Raw genomic sequence first — 20,160 nt, forward strand, 5'->3', positions numbered from 1 at the left:
ACCGCCATTCATATACTTAATCGAGTGCCAAGTAAGTTGATGCCCAAAACACCATATGGGTTGTGGATAGAAAAGGAACCCTCACTAAACTATTTATGTCTGTGGGGTTGTTCAGCTGAGACAAAAGTATTTAACCCAAACATAGGAAAGCTAGACTCCAAGACAGATAGCTATCATTTCATTGGCTATCTAGAAAAGTTAAAAGATTATCGCTTCTATTGTCCTGACAGACAAACGAAGTTTGTAGAAACAAGACATGTTGTCTTCTTGGAGGATGATATGATTAGGGGGAGCATGGTAGCGTGAGAAATTAGTTTTGAAGAGAAGCGGGTATACGTGCCCACTCCTATGGTTCAGAAACTATTCTTCACGCTACCTGTTTTTGTTGTACCAATAATGCAAGATACTGTAGTAATAGCACATGTTGTTAGTTATTCTATGGCAACAATGAATGAACATGAGGAACCTGTCCGTCAGGATCCCTAAGAACCCGTTGTCACACATGAGGGAGAGTAACAATAGCCTCATATAGAATAAGCATCATCTAACAAGGCCCCTAGAAGGTCTCAAAGTGTTAGGAGAACAACCATTCCTGATGATTATAAAGTTTATGAATGTGAGGAATTTAAAATGGAGGGTGATTCCACCTCATTTGAAGAAGCCATGAGAAGCGCTCACTCATCCAAATGGCTTGAAGCCATGGAAGATAAAATGAAATCAATGAAAACCAACGGTGTTTGGAACTTAGAAACAATTCCTAAAGGAGCCAAGACAGTATATTGTAAATGGGTCTACAAAACTAAACATAACTCCAAAGGGAATATAGAAAGGTTTAAAGTGTGACTTATGGCAAAAGGTTTCACGTAAAGAGAAGGCATAGATTACAATAAGACATTTTCTCCAGACTCATGTAAGGATTCATTTAGAATCATAATGGCGCTTGTAGCACATTACGATTTAGAATTACATCAGATGGATGTAAAGACGGCGTTTCTAAATGGGGATCTGGAGGAAAATATTTACATGGCACAACCAAAAGGTTTTGTTGTGGAAGAAAAAGAGCGTATGGGATGCCGCCTAAAGAAATCCATTAACGGATTAAAACAAGCTTGGGGCGACGGTTCAGTGGTATTTGAAGTTTGATAGTACAATAAGAAAGTTTGGGTTTCAAAAAAATTTAGAGGACAATTGCGTTTATGCAAAGTTCAAGAATGGGAAATATATTTTCCTAGTCTTGTATGTGGATGACATCTTGCTCGCTAGCAGTGATGTTAATCTACTACTAGAAACAAAGAAGTTCTTGTCCTCAAAGTTTGATATGAAGAATCTCGGTGAAGCTTCGTTTGTCCTAGGAATAGAGATTCACCGAAATAGGGAAACGGGGGTTTTAGGATTATCACAAAAGGCATACTTAGAAAAAGTTCTAAAAAAATACAATATGCAAAATTGTAAGTCATCACCTGCTCCCATAGTCAATGGCGACATATATGGGGAATTTCAATGTCCTATGAACCAATATGAGATCGATCAAATAAAAGCCATGTTATTAGGACCGGACCGGACCGGACCGGTGGTCGGACCGGTAAAAGACCGAACCAGAGCCTACACCGGTCCGGTTCACTTCACAGACTGTCTGTGCAATCGAACTGCTATAAACCGGTTGAACCGACCGATTTTTTGTCAAACCACTGAACCGGGCGGTTCCTAGCGAACCGGTGGGTTTTGATTTTTTTTCAAGAATACCCCTCTGTGCACTCAGTGCAGCCTTATCTACTTAGGGGCATTGATGTAAATTGGTGAAAATGGGTCCTTAGGGTTGTTTGCCGGCTGTGGGAAGGAAAAAAATCATGTTATCCTTTTCACGTCGCTGCTTGTGTTCTGGGCGGCGGTACTGCTTGCGTGCGTTCTGGGTGGCGGCGGCAGCTCTGCTGATCTGCTCCTATAGTCCTACCTCCTAGGAGCGGCGCGCGCGCAGGTAGTCATCTAGATCTGGGGCGACGGATTCAGCTTCAGCGAGCCGCGGCCGAGGCGAGCAGCGCGCAGTGGCGCAGGGAGCGGCCTTGGTGGGCGGATCCTACAGCAACAGGGTAGCTGTGCCCCGCCCGCGCCGTCATCGCAGCCGTCGAGGAGACGAGCTTGGCCCCTGCCGTCATCGCAGCACCCATGCCTGCCGTCGTCAACGCTCACCCCCATCTCCGTTGTTTTCAAACTGAGGTCCAGGTCTTCTCTGTATCTATATCTCTGTAGTCTGTATGCTGAGGCATTCACCAAAATATATGCGGCATGCTGTTGCTTGAGCTAGCTGCAACTTTCATCTTTCATTGTGGATTTTAGCTGGGTTTTTGAATTATGGACAATCGGAACCATTAAAGGGAGGAAGATCTATTTGATTACGATGGTATTTCCTTTGATGTTGGTGGACCAAGTTGTGATGCTACACCTGAAGATGAATGGGATCCCTTGAATTTTTATTGAGTACCATCTACCATGTGTTGTGTCTGTGACTTTGTATCTTTTTAGCATGAACTTGTTTGGAACTTTTAGCATGTCAGTATGTTATCACACACTTGATATTTTGTACTAAAAAACCTACGAACTTGTGTTGCTGTTGTTGTATGCTGTGAGCACTGAGTGTGAGCCGTGACAATGACAGTGTGCTGTGATTTGATATTTCTATGATGTATGAAGTATGAAGTATGAACTATGTATGAAGATGAAACTTAAGTTATTGTGAGTTGTGCAATTAAATTTGTGTTGTTTATCGTCTATCAATTATTATATATATATATATATACCAGTTCAAAGTTTTTGTGGCCGGTTCAATTCGTCCGGTTCAAAACAATTGAACCGGCGGTTCAACCGGTTCTAAACGGTTCGACCAGTGAACCAGTGAATCGATGGCCTCGCCGGTTCGATCTCCGGTCCGGTCCTAATAACTTGGAATGAAAGCGGTTCCATATAGTTCAACTGTCGGAAGTTTATAGTATGCTCAAGTGTGTACTCGCCCTGACTTAGCGTTTGTTACGGGGTTGCTTGGTAAATATCAGAGTAATCCAGGAATAGAACACTAGAAATTAGTAAAGAAAGTTTTGCGTTACCTGCAAGGTACGAAGGGTCTCATGCTAACATACAGAAGATCTGATTCCCTACACATAGAGGGGTATACAGATTCTGATTATACGGGAGATGAATAAAAGTCCAAGTTAGGATACATATTCACTCTCGCATGAGGAGCTATATCGTGGAAAAGCTCAAAGCAAACCGTCACTACATCGTCCACAATATATGCTGAGTTTATAGCATGTTATGAGGCCACAGGGCAGGTGAATTGGCTAAAGAAATTCATGCCTGAGTTAAAAGTGGTAGATGACATACATAAACCACTTAAGTTATACTATGGTAATAATCCAACAATATGTTATGCTCACAATAATAAGTCAAGTGGTGCTGCCAAACACATTGACATAAAGTATTATGTTGTGAAAGATAAAGTCTGGAATCATATAATTAGTCTTGAGCATATAAGAACAGAAAATATGCTCGCGGATTCGCTTACAAAAGGCTTACCACCTAGCGTGTTCAGAGAACACTTAGTCGGCATGGGTTTAAGGAAAATCTTATGATTCCTGAATAATAAGGGTCTAGTTAAGAATCTGTTTCAAAACAGAGATGTGCATTATAACTGTTTAATCTAATGGCAACTGTGTGTGACGATGATGCATGCTCTATGCACTGATCTATAATGAAATGAGAACAAGATAAAAGTAAGTAAGCTGAGTTTAAGTAATAAGGTGAGATCAAGGGGGGGAATGTTAGATGATCTCTATCCAATTGGGCCTTTGGATCCGCGCCCTGATCGGGGACGTCCAACCCTACATGGTTGGTGGTCCCCGTCACACTGCGCTATAAAAGAAAGGTGGGGGCCGGCGGCTCAGATCACGAGGTTCACTTGAGCTACAGTCGCTCCACCGACACAACCCTAATCCGATCTAAGAAAGGGTGCGCAGCCAGTGATTGGAAGCACCATCACCGGCCAACGTCGCCACTGCATTGCCGCCCTTCGACACAGCACCTCCACCGAGTCTTCACCAAGCACCGCGATGGCCAGCCCATCTTTCTCGAAGGCGGCCAATGGTTTGCACTTCTTCCACCCCTCTCCCTCTCACTCTATCTATTAATCCCATAATTAATCCCATACTGGTAGATGTTCTAGGACTCGCCGTTTACTCCAAATACATGTACAAATGCTAGATCTATGGCTAGTGATCCTGTTTTAAGTCTATCACTCCAAACCATGGTCGGAGGAGAGTGGAGACTTCAGTAGCAGCATGGTGCGGAGAGGGGCAAAGGTAGGTGACGGCCTTGTGAAAGCTCTAGTTTGGTTTTGGTTAATTGATGAAACCCTAAGTGCTAACCTAGTTTATCAAGATGATTATGAGATAGGTAGCACTACTCCAAGTGATGAAGCAATGGCAAAGATCATGACAATGGTGATGGCATGGTGATGGTCAAATACTTAAACTTGGAAAAGAAGAAAGAGAAAAATAAAAGGCTCAAGGCAAAGGTATAAAATGTAGGAGCCATTTTGTTTTAGTGATCAAGACACTTAGTGAGTGTGATCACATTTAGGATAGATAGCCGTACTATTAAGAGGAGTGAAACTCGTATCGGAATGCGGTTATCAAAGTGCCACTAGATGCTCTAACTCATTGCATATGCATTTAGGATCTAGTGGAGTGCTAACACCCTTGAAAATGTTTATGAAAATATGCTAACACTTGTGCACAAGGTGATACACTTGGTGGTGTTGGCACATCTACAAAGGAGGTGGTGTTTGTAGGGTTGAGATGGGTTTGGGATTCGGCGCTTTCGGGAAAATGGAATGCCTATTTTCTATTGCGCCGGATGCAAATTCTTGTGGTTGGCTCACTGGAGCAAGGGTGAAGAAGTTAGAAGTGAAAACGAGTTGATCGCGAAGACTCTGGCGTTAGTCAACTGACCGGACGCTGGACCTAAGATGCACCAGACGCTGGTTTCTGCGTCCGGTCAAACTGACATGGCGACACAGTGACTAGGGTTTAGCACCGGACGCTGGTCTATGTCCGGTCAAGGTGGACCGAACGCGTCCGATCGAGGAAAACCGGATTTGGACCCTTACTGTAAAGGACCGGACGCTAGTGGTTCAGCGTCCGGTCAGTTTTGCCGGAGCGTCCGATCAGTTAATAGCCGTTGTGATCTGACGGCACAAGTTTAACTCAGAATGACACGTGGCTTACATCTGTGGACCGGACGCTGTGTCCAGGGTCCGGTCAGTATAACCAGAGCATCCGATCAGAGCGCGTTTTGCCCAGTCAAGGGGTATAACGGCTCTATTTGATTGGGGCTCTATTTATAGCCCCATGACCGGCTCAAGGGAGCTCTCTTGCACATTTTCATTGACATAGCAACCTTATGAGCTTAGCCAAAGTCCTCCCACTCATCTCCATCATTGATCCATCATCATTGTGAGATTGGGAGAGAATCCAAGTGTATTGCTTGAGTGATTGCATCTAGAGGCACTTGGTATTCGTGTTGCGCTGTGGATTTCGCTTGTTTCTCTTGGTGGTTGCCACCACCTAGACGGTTGGAGCAGCGGTGGAGGATCGGCACGAGTTAGTGATTGTTCGTGGCCGTCTCCGGTGATTGTGAGGGGAGTTGTACCTTCCTCGGCGGAGCGCCGAAAGGTAACTCTAGTAAATTGCTTGTGTCATTGAGTTACCTCACTTGTGGGTCGGTTCTTGCGGTGTCCTATCGTGTGGACGAGGTTTGTGAAACACCTCTTAGCCGCCGAACCACCAAGTGTTGGTCGACACAACGGGGACGTAGCGTGTTGGCAAGCACATGAACCTCGGGAGAAAATCGATTGTCTCTTGTCTTTGGCATTCTCCCGGTGATTGGCTATATATTCATCTTGTGATTGGTTCATCCCCTACACGTCGGTATAATTACCCTACTCACTTATTTACATTCTTGCAAACTAGTTGACACAAGCTCTTTAGTGTAATTAGAATTGAGAGCTTGCTTTATTATTTACATTCATCTAATTGAGCTCTTTAGAGTAGTAAGGTTGAGAGCTCGTAGTGAGTAGTTATATAGCAAGTTTGTGTGCCTAATTAATCATTGCAACTAGAATTGTTGGATAGGTGGCTTGCAACCCTTGTAGAGCTAGAGTAAGTTTGCATTACGCTATTTGTCACACTAATCAAATTGCTCTAGTTGATTTGTAGATTTTTAAATAGCCTATTCACCCCCCTCTAGCCATATTAGGATCTTTCACCTTGTTCTGTTGCATGGAAGAGACATGGGGAAGAGAAGCGATGGCTGCGCTCACATGGTGGACCGGCAAGGTTTTTGCCTCTCTTGTGCACATCTTCAATCCAGCATTGAAAAATAGTCTAGGTGCCTCCACATCTGGGTGCGATTCTTCCATTTTATAGGGGGAGACTTAATTGCTAAATCATAGACTAATTAGGCTTAAAAAATCATCTCGTAAATTAGTCGTAATATATACAATTAGTTATTTTTAGTTTATATTTAATACTCTATACATGTGTCTAAACATCTTATGGGATAGGGACTAAACTTTAGAGGGAGGAACTAAACAAGGGCTAATGGGGATCTCCTATTTAAGTATAGGAGGTTGATATTTTTGAAAGCAACGAAATCAACTAAAATATAAATAGTTTTGTGAATGTTAGGAAAAGTATGTAAGGATTTTCCAAAGGAAAGCACCATACACTCTTAGTGCAAAGGTATTGCATGGTTGGCAACGTTAGATGGATATATATTGGTCCAAAAATTCTAGGAAGGCAGTCTGGCTCTAGATATTTGAGAGATGCTAGCCACCAATTTTGCCTCTACGATTCAGATGTTATTTTAATTTTTCAATGAATCATTCTATTAACTCTTTGCTTAAAATTGAATGGTTCGTTCTTTTTTCTTTACTCCAATGCCAACAATATATTTTTTAAATGGTAAGCACTATTACTACTATTTCAGTGTTGGTATATATCAATATTGCCTGTGTTTAATTATTGATGTTAAAATCTTGTCTGTAGTGCCATTGAGTTACAGTATAGTGTGAACTACGAAGGAAGCCCGCACGGCCGCACCCTCTCCATATTTCTCTAGCTCCGCCCCTATTTCCGTCCATCCCACGTGCAATTTCCTATCGGTGTGATTTGACACGTGCAGCTCGTTGGGACGTCCGATCTCTCATCTCCTGGATGGTCCCGAGGTCTACGACCGCCTCCCATCCACTCTCACGCCGACATGGCCACCTTGCTCTCCACCCGTCCCAACTCCGCCCCTCCCATCCCCCACGCAGCTCCTCCCTCTCTCCCCTCTGGCAGCTACAGTGCCGACGAGGTAGGCAGGCTCCTCCTCCTGGATCCATGCACACAAGAGACGAAGACGACGGTGGCGAGCCTCTCCCTCAACTTTTGTCCTCGTCCTTTTATAGAAAAAAATTATTTCTTTTGATTTATAATTTGTTGCATATGATCTGTGGCAAGAAAAAAGATGAACAGAACCCATGGCGGGAGCGGGTGGCGGGAGGAGGAAGAAGACAAGTAAAAAAATCGGCTGCTCCCTCCCTCTCAAACACTTGAATCCGAGATTAGACATATTCTAGAAATTGGACGGCAGTGGTAACAGATGCCCGGGTAAACGAGCGCATAATCGCATTTGCGGCGCTGTGGCATCAAACGGTCCACTGATGAGGTGCGCTTGCGCGACCCCGTACGTCCCTCTTCCCTTCCTCACCCACACAGCCCAGGCGGAGAAGCCACAAGCCCCGCGAGCGGCACTCGTCAGAAGTCGCGAGCTGTACCGTTCGGTGGCCAGGCACGCACCAGGCCGGAGACACCGATAGGCCGTGCGCCCGGGCCCGGCCGGCCGTGCCGCTGCCGCACATATGCTGGGTGCCTCGGTCTGGGTGACTGGGTCACGCCTTCAGGGTCCGGGTGCGTAACTGCGTAGTACACCTCGATCCGTGCACGGTGCACGTGCACTCGTGCGATCCATAGTAACCATTGTGGATAGAGTCAAAGGGCGGATCATAGCCGAGCAGGAACTGGCAGAGCTAAGCGCATGATTTCACCGAGAGAGCTGCGTGTAACATACGAACAACAGTTGTGCACCGTAACGAAGCTACGACAAAAGAGAGGTCGATCGAGGATGATGACAACTAAGCAATTTGTCAACGATCGATGAACGCGGGTAAATACTTTGTTTATCCTCGATACAGCGGGCGCCCCCCGGTTTCGTCGACAGATTGTCATCAATTGCATATTCTTACCAGGTACTGTGCTTATTATACTGAGGATCCAGCAAATCGTTCAGTCAGAACCAAATTATCATTATCTAAAAAATTCAGACCCAAAATATGATAACGGCAACTTGTCTTGCTACCAAGTACTTGTACTTCAGTGTAGTACTAATATAAAGATGCCTGCCCGTCAGAAGAAGCTGGAAGCAAAGCAAGGTTGCAGACGCAAGGACCTACTTCTACTTGCTCATCTCTGCAGTCTGCGCTCCGCATTTGCAGCCTGTTCGTTTCGTCGTAAACGATCGTAGATTATTTACTGCTGGCTGGTTTGGTGTGAGAGAAAAATACTATTTCAGTTTATAATCTACGATCGTATACGAGCAAGCGAACAGGCTGTGGTTGCCCACGGACCACGGTGAATGCTCAACTGCTTAATTACCGATCATTTTGATTTAACCTTTTTTTTTCATTTTTTGTGTACCATATGCAAGTTAGCATGTACAGTACTGCTTCTATTTTTTTGTTTTTCTCAATACTGTCATTATTATTTCTGATACTCTGTGCATTTAATTTGGCAGGTCGTCAGCACCTTACTAGCGCTAATGGCCACCAAGTACATCATCGGGTCGGTGGCAGCGTCTTTCACCTTCGCGTACGTCTGCGGCGTCTACGTCGCCGACAGGGAGGTCCTCGGAGGTGAGGTGCCAGCCACCGGACGGCTGATGATTTCTGCGAGCCATTAAACCGGCTGAAACTAATTTATCGTCCGAGAAAAACACTGTTACACGATTGATAAGCTAGTTGATACCTCACTGCTGCTTTGTCTGCATGCACAACTCCACGGACCGTGGCGACGAACGAGTGGTGGCAGGAGAAGGACAAGAAGTTCCAGGCATGGCCTCGCACCGCCGGCCCAATGACGATGTAGCTTATCGTAGCTTGGCTACATGGTAGGAGTAGCCAATATCCATGCGCATTCCAATTCTGTTCCGAGTATCATGTGAATTTGTTGTTCGACATGAACACGATAGAATGCTGGCCTTTTTTTTTTTTTGGAAATTTTGCTAGAAGACACTGCACAAACGTGCAATTTGCTGTTGAACACCGCCAACTCGAAAATTGGCCCAGTACCATTATGAAATTGAGATTCTTTGCTGTAACACACTGTGGCCATTATTTAATTCATTTCTCGTAATTGTGGAGAGAGAAGGTGGGAGAAATAACATTTTTGCCCTCGTCTTCAACCTCCGGCTGTTACCGTTCGCACCCTTTCTTCTCCGGCGAGGTCTTCCATGACCGGCAATTTCGTTCTTCGTTTTCCCAGCGTGGCAGCCGCGTTGTTTCTGCGCCTGAGAACAGCAGCCACGCCACCTCGGCCCTCTCCCTCGTACCGTGGCCGCGCAGCCCCGCTGCCCCTTGCCCAGCGCCGCATGGGAGCAATGCCCCGGGGCGCTCCCTACAGCGCTGCCACCGGCGACCACCTTGGCCCCGGGCTCTGGCCCTCCGTGCCGCCGCCAGTACCTGCTTCGCTCAAGCTGCGCGCCCTAGCCGCCACAGCCGCCGTGATTCTGTTGCCGGCCGCGACTCGGAACCGCCCCCGCGGGGTCCGCCATGCAGAGCCGGGCGAGGTCGGCGTCGCGGCACATGAGCAGGAGCTTCCTCCCGTCGTCGAGCGGGGTCGGGGACGACGCTAGCACGGCCCACGCCGACTCGTTCATGGGCCAAGCGTCCTCGAACACGAGCAGCGACGGCCCCCGCCCTGCTGCGGCCGCGAACCGCGGCTCGGCGAGGTACTCCGGCCCGCCGCTCTCCCACAGGTACTACATCGGCAGGCCGCCCGCACGCACCACGTCGGGCGTCTCGAACCACTCGATGCGCGCGAAGTGACCGCCGGAGCCGCCCCTTCATGGATCGGAGACGAGTGACGCCTCCCTGTGGCCTAGCGTCGTCGCCGTGGGCTCCTACCGCCGGTCGGTGAGCCCAGCCGCCCCTATCCCCCATCCATGGCCAGAGCGTGCCCCGCCCCCTGTGCAAGTGGCCATCCATGGCCGCCCATCTGAAGGTGGAAGACGACCACAGTGAACAGCTATAGGTTGAAGAAGGGCAAAAATGTCATTTTTCTCACCACCTCTCTCCATGAATACAAGAAATGAATTAAATAATGGTCGCAGTGTGTTACAGTAAAGAATCTCAATTTCATAATGGTACTGGGCCAATTTTCGAGTTGGCGGTGTTCAACAGCAAATTGCACGTTTGTGCAGTGTCTCTGAGCAAAATTTCCCTTTTTTTCTAAACAAAAGTACTTGTACCATTGTATGGCGACTAAAGATTATGAAGACCTATAAGTATCTATACAACATGCATGTGTGTGTTTTAGAGGCTCCATTGCAAATTCCACAAAAACTCAATTCGGCTTTGCTCATTCGTCTAAGTGCTATTTTGAGAACAAGAGATCAGAACATCGAAAGGGGCGACTCAAATTCCTTGGTTTTGCTCGGTACTGAGCCAATTGGATTTGGATCACTTGTTTATTTCTGAGTTGCTATTATTTTTCTCAATTTCTGTCAATAAAAGGAGGGATTCATCGAATTCCTTGTTTTTGTTTGGTACGGAGACAATTAGACTCGATCAGTTATTTACTACTAAGTTGTTATTATTTTCTCAATTTTTGTCAATAGGAGGGACCTAGATGTACGATGGAGTGTCCACAACCTTTAAATAGGCTAAATTTTGCATGTCTGCGGGTAGCCTGAAAAAATAGACTATTTACGTGTCTATGGATAACCCGCCTTGCAACCCTAGAGGGATCATCGAATTCCCTGGCTTTGTTTGGTACAGTGTCAATTCGATGGGATCGCTTGTTTATTACTGAATTGCTTTGCTTTTATTTGTAAGCTGAGTATCTACACATTGTTCCATATAAAGTATCTCATATATTACTGAATCATAACACAAATATAGATACATACATGTATGCACACACATCCACAAATGCGTGTATGCACTCTACCCGTTTGTTATTGACAGCTCAAAGAATAATACATTTAAATCTTGAAATAAACCCATGAATATGAGCACTTGGATCATGTTGAGGACTTCACTGGTACATGTCAGAGATCACTGTCGGTCTAAACCCAGCATCCGTGTTAGAATTGGATCCGATGGCGGGGCAATAGACAATGATGGGCTCACTTATCACTGCCAGTTTCCACACCTGACAGTGATATCAACTGTCGGGTCAAGGCTAGATCTGACCATTAATTTCATTCCATTCAAACTTAAACAAAAGTCATTATAGTTATACTACACCTTGCATCACTTACAAACCATGTCATTCCACGTTACATCACTTAACAAGAATTACCACTTCTAAAAAAACTCAAGAACACCTATGAACAATACATATCACCAATTCACCCGCAATAATAAAACCAAACTTATGGTATCCATCTTGCCACCATCAGCAAGTTTAGGCTTCACATCCATCTCTACTATATCATCAATCATGTGGGGCCTTGACTTCTAATTTGCAAATTTCCTTTGCTATCAATGTTGGCAAGCACTTTCCTATAATCGAAGCTACCAAAAAACAATCAAGACCAAACTTGCATTAGCCAAATTATCTCCAAATTCTCATCACAATGAGATGAATTATAAAGAAACGACAAGCACTACTTACATATTATCCATTGTTCACCTAGGAGTTGTAGCAGAGTCCCTAGCTGGGCTACAGTCACTCGGCGATAGGTGTAGTCCATGGCAGTAGTGGCACAAGTCCTCAGTGACTATAGCGGAAGAGCTCCTCGCAGTTGCTATGGGAGGGCCCCTCGGATCCTACAGCGGAAGTACCATGGGGCGCTCGCTCCGCACCACGGTCGACAACCCAAGACCCTCCTCTCAAGTTGTACCTGGGGGTCAAGCATGGTATGCCATGGTAGACGACCGATGTGGCATGAGCCGACCTACCAGCCTCTTAAGTTCCTCTGTACTACTATAGCGAAGACATTTGACTCACCTCGCTGACCAAGGGAGGAGGGCAAAAAAGGACGAGTCTTCTCTAAACAAGGATAGATCTACAAAGGTCCTATTTGGATCATGTGACTAACAACTAGTTAACTATTTTTTAGCCCATAAAGATCTAAATGGATGCGTTAATGGGATGGACTAATATTTAGTTAAGCCCCAACTAATTGTTCGTCTGATAACCCCCTAAATTAACATCTAAATTACCCACATACGCTATTATAAAGGATACTTCAAAATAACCCCTAGCTCTATATCTAAATCACACGACTCTAACATTATGAAAGATACCTTAAAGTAACACCCTAATATTTTTTTTATAAATTATCTACCTTTGATATTATCATAGATATTTTAAGTAAGACCTTTTGATTTGTATTACTTATTGAGGCTCTAACGAAGGTTCCACGTTAATCATCACCAGACACGCTAAGAAAAAAGATAAATCCTAGAAACTCTCATAATAATTAGAAACATGTGGTCTTCAATTTGATAGACTCTAATCACCATCATCAATAATAACCATTGCACGTATTTTGATTTATAAAAATTTAACCACCTTTGTCATTATAAAAATTGGCAAAAACCAGCGAATTGGGATTAATAGGGGCAACTAATCTTGAAAAAAAGGTCAAAAACACTCTTTCCTGGTCTTTGCGTGCAAGTAGTTAAGGGGCATAAATATCTTTACGAGTAAATAGTACTATACATTAGTCATGGGATAAGACTAATTTTTAGCCCGCTAACTATAAACCCTAACAATTAGTTCTAGTACTATCCCATCTAAGGCCTTGCATGTGAATCGAAGTGGATACACACCCTAAAGAGGGCATAAGGACTCAACAGTACTTACCTGATTAAAAATTAGAGGACCATTTCCAACTACGAAACTGCTGATTCTTGCAAGTTCACCTTTAAATTGGTGGGAACCGTTGGATCGTAATTAGACGCTGGAGATGAAAGGAAGTCACGCTAAAGTCGCTGGAGTCTGCGTCCGAAGAACTCTCCTGCGTTCAGACTTGTTTGCCGTTTCTCTCCTCGCGTTCGCTTGGCGTGCGCGACGGCTAGGGCGACCGCCGCCCTACGCCCAGCTGCCCATGTCTTCTTCGGGCCCGTTGCCGGCGGGGGGAGCCCACCACACCAGGTATGCCAGCTCCTTCTCTTCCCTTCCTGCTGTGCAAAATTGAGCACTCGAACCCTAACTTGAGCTATTTAGCTATTTGTATTCGGATCTGATCTAATCAAAAGTGTGTACATGTATTATGCGTACTAACTTCGATTTTTGTTTTTTATCACCCATATCAATTGGGTCCATGGTTTAGTGATCTCTCGCAGTCACAGTTAGAAAGTGGAGTTCAGTGTGAGAATAAATCGATTCTCTGTAGCATTCTTGTGCGTTTGCTGATCACTCTGTTGATCTCATCAGTTGATAATCCGCTTAGTTCTCTTCGTAGGATTTCTGATCTAATACTGCGATTTCTGTATTGCTTCTCATTATTTAGAGTTGTTTGAATGTTAAACGATCAATTAATGCCTCCCTTGTCTTGTTGTATAGGCTGTCATTTTCGTCAGCTTTGTATCTTGCTACATGTATCTGCTTATGATCATTTGCTTATGGTTGTCTTTATATTCTCAATATTTTTCAGGAATCGTGCAAACAGTCGGCGCAAGTCTGGAGGTACATCTCTTGCAATAAATTAGATACATTTGGATAGTCTTTTTAGGCACTTGATATGTTTTCCTTCAGCTTGTTTGCGGAGTTCATATAACGCATAATGTCCCACCGATTTAGTAGTTGATATGGTCTGACTCATTTACTGGGTTTTATTATGCATTTCTTTAGAGGCAACAAAATGTATTTCATTATGCTTTTAGGCACATGCTATTTTTTTTTTCGTTGTGGTTTGTTGGGTTGACGTATAAGGGGTCCTACTGTTCACCAATTTAGTCAAGATGATCTGATCCAGTATTTGGGTGTTCTGATGTCAAATACTGTCTTTCTAAGTTAGTCTGTGAATATGTTTAGAAATCTCCACATAGTTCAATAATTGTGGTTGCTCTGCTTCGAATGGACAGACGATTAGTTTCGGCTTCCAAATTCGTAAGAACAGAAGGATCCTTTAATAACAAACTAACATTCTTGTGTGAACCCACACACACCAAAAAGTTACTCAATGCATTTACTTACAACTGTAAAAAAAATGTAAAACTGAAGACACCCGCAACCACAGTATCTATAATTAACCACTTTAAGAGAGAAAGTTGTTGTTTGTGTTGTACTTGAATGATCATCACTGGTGGCTTTTCAGAAACCTTATTTTTGTTGTTTGCACTTAGAATTTTCTGTTTACTGTATTTTTTTAATGGTTATCATGTCTCTTAATATGCCACTGCTATATATTAAGTTGTTAGGCAGTCCTGTTCATCTCGCTTATGACACTTGTAATTGTTATTCCACCAAACAGATAGGGCCGATAGGGCTAATTACTCCTACAACAATGATGGGGAGAAGAGTCATGTTCCTTCATTAAAGAACCTTCCTCCAATTGTTCATCATGAAACATTCTTCAGCAATGTTCAGAATGACTACAATCAAACTGGATTAGTGCCTTTGGAGGGATGTTCTGCTAGTGAGGCTTCACAGCTTCTCAGTGACCGTATGTATCTCTGCAAAACTGCACACTCTTATTTTAAAATGTATGTGCCAGAAGTTCTAACTTTTTGAACACTCAGAGGTGCTGCATGCTACTACTGTGTAGTACTCTTACATTGTAATAGGGTTGGAGAGTCACTTCTGTGATAACCTTAGGGGGTTGCCTTCCCAGTGTCCACATACTCAAATTTGCAATATGCAAGACAACTTATGGAACACCTGTAACCTTTGATTTCATTCTTGGTTTTCTGTTTGTGTGTTCTACATTTTAGAATATCAAGTTGGGTGCTCCTTTAGTCCATTACTATTTCTTTCATTAACTTAGTTATTGTTCACTTATAGTAAGCCTTTATTCTGACTCTATAGGTTGGACTGCTGCAATGAACATGTACAATGACCAAACAATTGACCCATCAGGTGAGTCCACATAGTACTCTAAACTCTATATTTCTCCATGGTTACTGATAAAACGAATATTCCAGTCTTTAATGTTAGAGAAGTGAGAACCACTCTGGCAGTGAGGAGAAAAATTGGACCTTACTAGTTACTTTCTTGTATGTTATTACATGCATGATAACTTGAAAGTTGACATTATATTCTTGTGCTTTGCTCCATCTATTGCAGCGGTCTTAAGAATTGAGAATGTCATACACTCATACTGGGTAGAGGGTTATGTGCATATACTCTGCTGCAACTCATAGAACTAATATGTTCATATTGGGTGGAGAACTAGAGATGCTGTAGTGTTATATACAATATCATGCTCTGCAACATTAAATAACAGTAGTCAAACAAAGTTGGGAATCGGTTTTCTTAGGGCATGCTACCTGGAAAGGTGTCTCTTGATCAAATGGGAATTTCAATAGCATGTTATAAATAGTATATTCTGGTGAACTTATCATATCAACCTGACACCTCAGGTAGATTTCTGTGTCACAGTGTGAAACATGAAAAAAAAGGGAAACATGTTAATGCTGTTAACTTTGCTATCTTGATGTTTGCCCAGAGAAACCAGTAATGTATTCGGGATCTAGCAGCTCATCATGGGGTCACCTGAAGCTTCCTCATCAGGTATGACTTGGAGTAAAATTCTTGCTATGATGTCCTCCTGTCGTTTTGCAAATTGCTGTATCCTAAGTGCTTTCTGGATCTTATTGGGATTATAGATGAACTTCCTTGAAGAGTTGCGCCGTGCACTGGACGCTCATACAGAAGTTGCATCGCCTGTCGACACCTGGAACTAATTGAAGTCAGCATTTGCATCATTATGGGTTATGACAAATTTCTGGAAGGCAGGCTATTCGCCAGGTCTATGTATGTTGTATCTCATTACACGGATGATGTGCCAAAAGGCTTTCGTCTGACCTGCAACTGCTTGGGTTTCTTCTGGAATCAGCATTTGTACAATGGTACCATTGTTACCCCTGGCCTTATAGCTGCAAAGCAGCTTGTTGTAGTATCAGTTAAATGCGGCGCTGGATACTCACGCCATTGGAAGTTTGAAACAGCTTGGTTGTTGTATGGTAATTCGAAGAAGACTTGGTGTCATATGCCATTTTTCTCGACTTGGAGTGCTAGAATATTTAGAAGGTAATGCTTATTGAAAACCTCATTTTAACTTTAATGGTACTTTTCCGTGCGCTAAATCACCTGATGTTCAGAGCTTAATTGGCGGATGGTTAAGCGGTAGTGAGAAGTATGTATCAGATGTTCCGATGGGTACAAGACATTAGAAGCAATAACAACTGTCATGGTAAATCAAAGCCGTCGTCGTCCCTTCCCCTTGCTGGTTCGCTGGCGGCTGGTTATCAATTCCATCCAACCAGAGGTAAAACTGCGTAGCAGCAGTAGTAGTAACAATCTACTGCCAACTGCTTAAGGATTGAGTTGGAAAAGTTGTTCAACTAATATTCCGGCAGAGCCATATGCAGTTCTACGTTTTCATTTCCTCTTTTTACTATTGGTTTTGTGATATGTTTTGGTACTAGTCAGCCAGCGTAATTAATGTGCTGACATGTTCATGCTTGTTGCGTCGGCATGCTTGCGATATTTCCGTTATTACTGTTTCTACCGTGCGGTGGAATCGGCGGGGCCCGTGGCTCAACGTTCCGTGGCAACAGCAGCGACATGATCTCCCTTCTCGACTTCAAGAACACCATCACCGGCGACCCAAAAGGTGCTCTGAGGTCGTGGAACGCAACGCAACCACCCCTTTCTGCCAGTGGAGCGGCGATTTTTTCTAAATAATATTTTTAATTATTAATTATAAATCTAGAAGCTGTTATATAAAAATTTGACCGATCAACAGCCGATATGACACATGTCGACGGCTGACTAGACAATAGGCATACGTGGCGCACACACCCGCCAAAATAGCCTGTCGTCACCTATAGAGACCCTGTCGGCAGCTGGAGGGCCGACAATTCAGTCGGCATTTGGTGCGCTGACGGCCCAGTTGCTGGTACAACTGTCCGGAACCATGCGGCCGACAACTCTATTTCACGATGTATTCCTTCTTTTCTACACACAACCATCACCTGACGTGATACTTTTTGACGAACACAACCATCTCCGGCTAGAATACTCGATGCAAAGGCATATCCTTTTACATTTTAATTGTCCTTTGCCTCGATGCAGGCGAGGGATTGTATTGGAGTGTTTCCTCCATTGCAGTGCGCACATTAGTTCATTAGTTCACATCACAAATCCAAGAGTACATTAGTTCGCATGCATACATCCATGCTAGCATACAACCATATAGTCCTACACGCTTAACTTACACGACGACCACGCTTAGGTGCCTGCGCACCTCGGTGACGAACCTACGCCGTTGCTGGCATTTCTTAGCGTCACTATCAAGTTTGAAGTTAGAGTGCATCCCTAGTAGTGGCGTCAAAAACGTCTGTTGGTATTTCTTCGCATCATCACTAAGATTGAGTAAACCTTAGCGACGCCGCCAAGAAATACCAACTACGATAGTTCTTAACGATTATAGAAATAATATCCGCAAGCGCACGGATCTATCGTTGTAGCATTTCACCCGGAAGTATTTAGGGTATTGTTATTTATATTTTTTAAAAGGAGGGCAAGGTATAAAGAGTCTAGTATGGATATGAACAAGATTTACATACTTGTATAGTGAACCAATAGTCTATGACACGGGTAAAATGGTATTTCAAGGATAGTGGACACACACTTGGGCCAACCTCAAGGATTAAAAGCAAAATAAAGAATAAAAGAATGTTCCTAAGTGAAACAGGCATGTTCTAATATAGCTGTGCAAAGAACAGTTAATGATCATACAAATCACATGATTAGAGTTAGAATTAAGTGTAAGATGGATGGGGAGATCTCTAGGCACTGGTCTGCTAGCAAGCTAGGGAGACTTTAAGACTCCTACACAATACCCGAAAGTGGGGGATTACATGGGACGAACAGGGTTGTTACCATCTGCCGTCAACTCCTCAACTGAGGAGTACCATCATATCCGAAGGTTCCCGTGCACCCGGGCACCACGAGCGTGTACAAAGAAACTACCCATATCCCCCTAGGACTCTAACCCTACGGATCGACAAGCATAAGACATGGGCAAACTCGAAGGAACGACGAACCGCCACCTCAACATAGCTCTACCTCTACTCATACAAGTTATATGAATGGTTAAGCATAAAGTTCTACATGTTAAGCTCATAACGCACAAACTCTATGCTAGTTCATATGTTAAGATTATAACATGAAAACTATACTCTAATTCTATAGGACAACTATATTGTAGATATGAGAGCAAGCCTTAGGAAGAAATCTTTATAGTATTCATACCAAGATGTTTCTCTTCTTCCAAGGAGCTAAGCTCTCCTTGATAGCTTTACCTTGCTCATAAAAGTACTATTAAAAGGTAAAAGATTACATACAAGAGAGGTTTGAGGTGTTTGGCTCCAAATGAGGTGTGTGTTGAGTATGAACTCCACCCCTACATTTATACTACCCTATGGTCGGTTTTGGCGCTAGTAATTTAGGAAACCAGCATGAGCCGCCTTTGCATGCCGCCATGCAACCGCCGGAGCAAGGTGGATCCAAGAGGCGGTGGTGGGGGTGCAGGCGCACCCCTGGTGTGGCCGCACCAGGGCTGGCATGCTCGCCACCACCTTACTCCGGTGGGTTGCTGGCTGGGCCTGGGTAGCTTCCTCGGTGGTGCTTGGCCCAGTTTTGGTTTGTAGGTGGGCTTTTGATTGGCTCCTTTGCGCTTTTCTGCTTTACGCTTTCCTGTGTTGCGCCTTTTCATCATATTCCCATGTATTTCATATGTATGTCCTACAAAACGCTAAGTATCCAATACATGTGAAAATATGTCAATAGTAAATGCATATGTCAAAAGTTTGTTTATTTCTTCTATTTTGGATATTATTTGGTGGTCAGATATGGTCGTTAAGGACCGCCAACAAATCCCCCAAGCTTAACCTTTGCTCATCCCGAGCAAATAGCTAAGTACTTGGTTGTTGATCAGGAGTTGCTACTATGCCGAATACATTTCATAAGTGTCATGCCTATAACAAAGTATTCTTCCGCAATTTAAATAAGTCGACATTTTTATCCACCATTTACCTTGATCCCTGTGGGGCGTATAACTTTTCCAAGTTCTTGGGCGGTTGCAAGATAGAACGGTTATAACAGAATCACCAATCGTTCATTCTTAGATCAACTGTCTATCCGGAGGTTTTATGAGTTTTGCAAAATATAAGTTCCTCAAATGATTCTCTCGATCGTTCAATGTGTATGAAACCTCACCAAGACATTTTGATATTTTGCCTTCTTTTTCATCCTACCACTAAAGGCTTTTTGTGGAGTTTTGGGTAGGTATGAAATTGAGGTATACTTGCATTGTGTATTTTGCTAGGTAAAAAACCGGACCTCAAGGAGATGCAAGTCATACACTTTGATCAAGATGTGTAAGTGTGTGGAATGTTTATAACTTCCTAATTCTAAATATTTTTTGTACTACTTTGAATCATGAATCTCTCTCTTTTTGGATGAATGCCTTTTATTTGAAAGTATGGGCTATCTTTATTTATTTATTTATTTTCTTTTCTTTTCTTTATGCTCTTTGGTATGCAGTTTTTTCTCTCATGCCTTTTGGCATAGATATTTTTTTCTCTTTTTTTAGCATAGCCTATACTAT

General features: G+C 43.6%; 1 protein-coding gene across 2 annotated transcripts; it reads left to right on the top strand.

The window, feature by feature from the left end:
- The first annotated feature begins 13,333 nt into the window (after positions 1 to 13,333).
- Positions 13,334 to 16,532, top strand: LOC136463771 (uncharacterized). Of its 2 annotated transcripts, XM_066462749.1 has the most exons (6): positions 13,334 to 13,475; positions 13,978 to 14,009; positions 14,797 to 14,988; positions 15,351 to 15,401; positions 15,991 to 16,055; positions 16,151 to 16,532. In XM_066462749.1, the coding sequence occupies exons 1-6, from the start codon at positions 13,429 to 13,431 to the stop codon at positions 16,226 to 16,228; spliced, it is 465 nt and encodes a 154-aa protein (XP_066318846.1). In that variant the 5' UTR covers positions 13,334 to 13,428; the 3' UTR covers positions 16,229 to 16,532. The 2 variants fall into 2 exon arrangements, with proteins under 2 accessions (XP_066318846.1, XP_066318847.1); XM_066462750.1 differs by lacking the exon at positions 14,797 to 14,988.
- Positions 16,533 to 20,160: the final 3,628 nt, after the last annotated feature.

Source organism: Miscanthus floridulus, chromosome 7, assembly GCF_019320115.1.
Source record: "Miscanthus floridulus cultivar M001 chromosome 7, ASM1932011v1, whole genome shotgun sequence".
Taxonomy (NCBI): domain Eukaryota; kingdom Viridiplantae; phylum Streptophyta; class Magnoliopsida; order Poales; family Poaceae; genus Miscanthus; species Miscanthus floridulus.

Excerpts from the sequence above, each read along its gene's own strand:
- LOC136463771 (XM_066462749.1), top strand. The coding sequence starts at position 13,429 with ATGTCTTCTTCGGGCCCGTTGCCGGCGGGGGGAGCCCACCACACCAG. Across the intron at positions 13,476-13,977 it reads GGGGGAGCCCACCACACCAG|GAATCGTGCAAACAGTCGGC; the intron begins GTATGCCAGCTC and ends AATATTTTTCAG. Across the intron at positions 14,010-14,796 it reads CAGTCGGCGCAAGTCTGGAG|ATAGGGCCGATAGGGCTAAT; the intron begins GTACATCTCTTG and ends TCCACCAAACAG.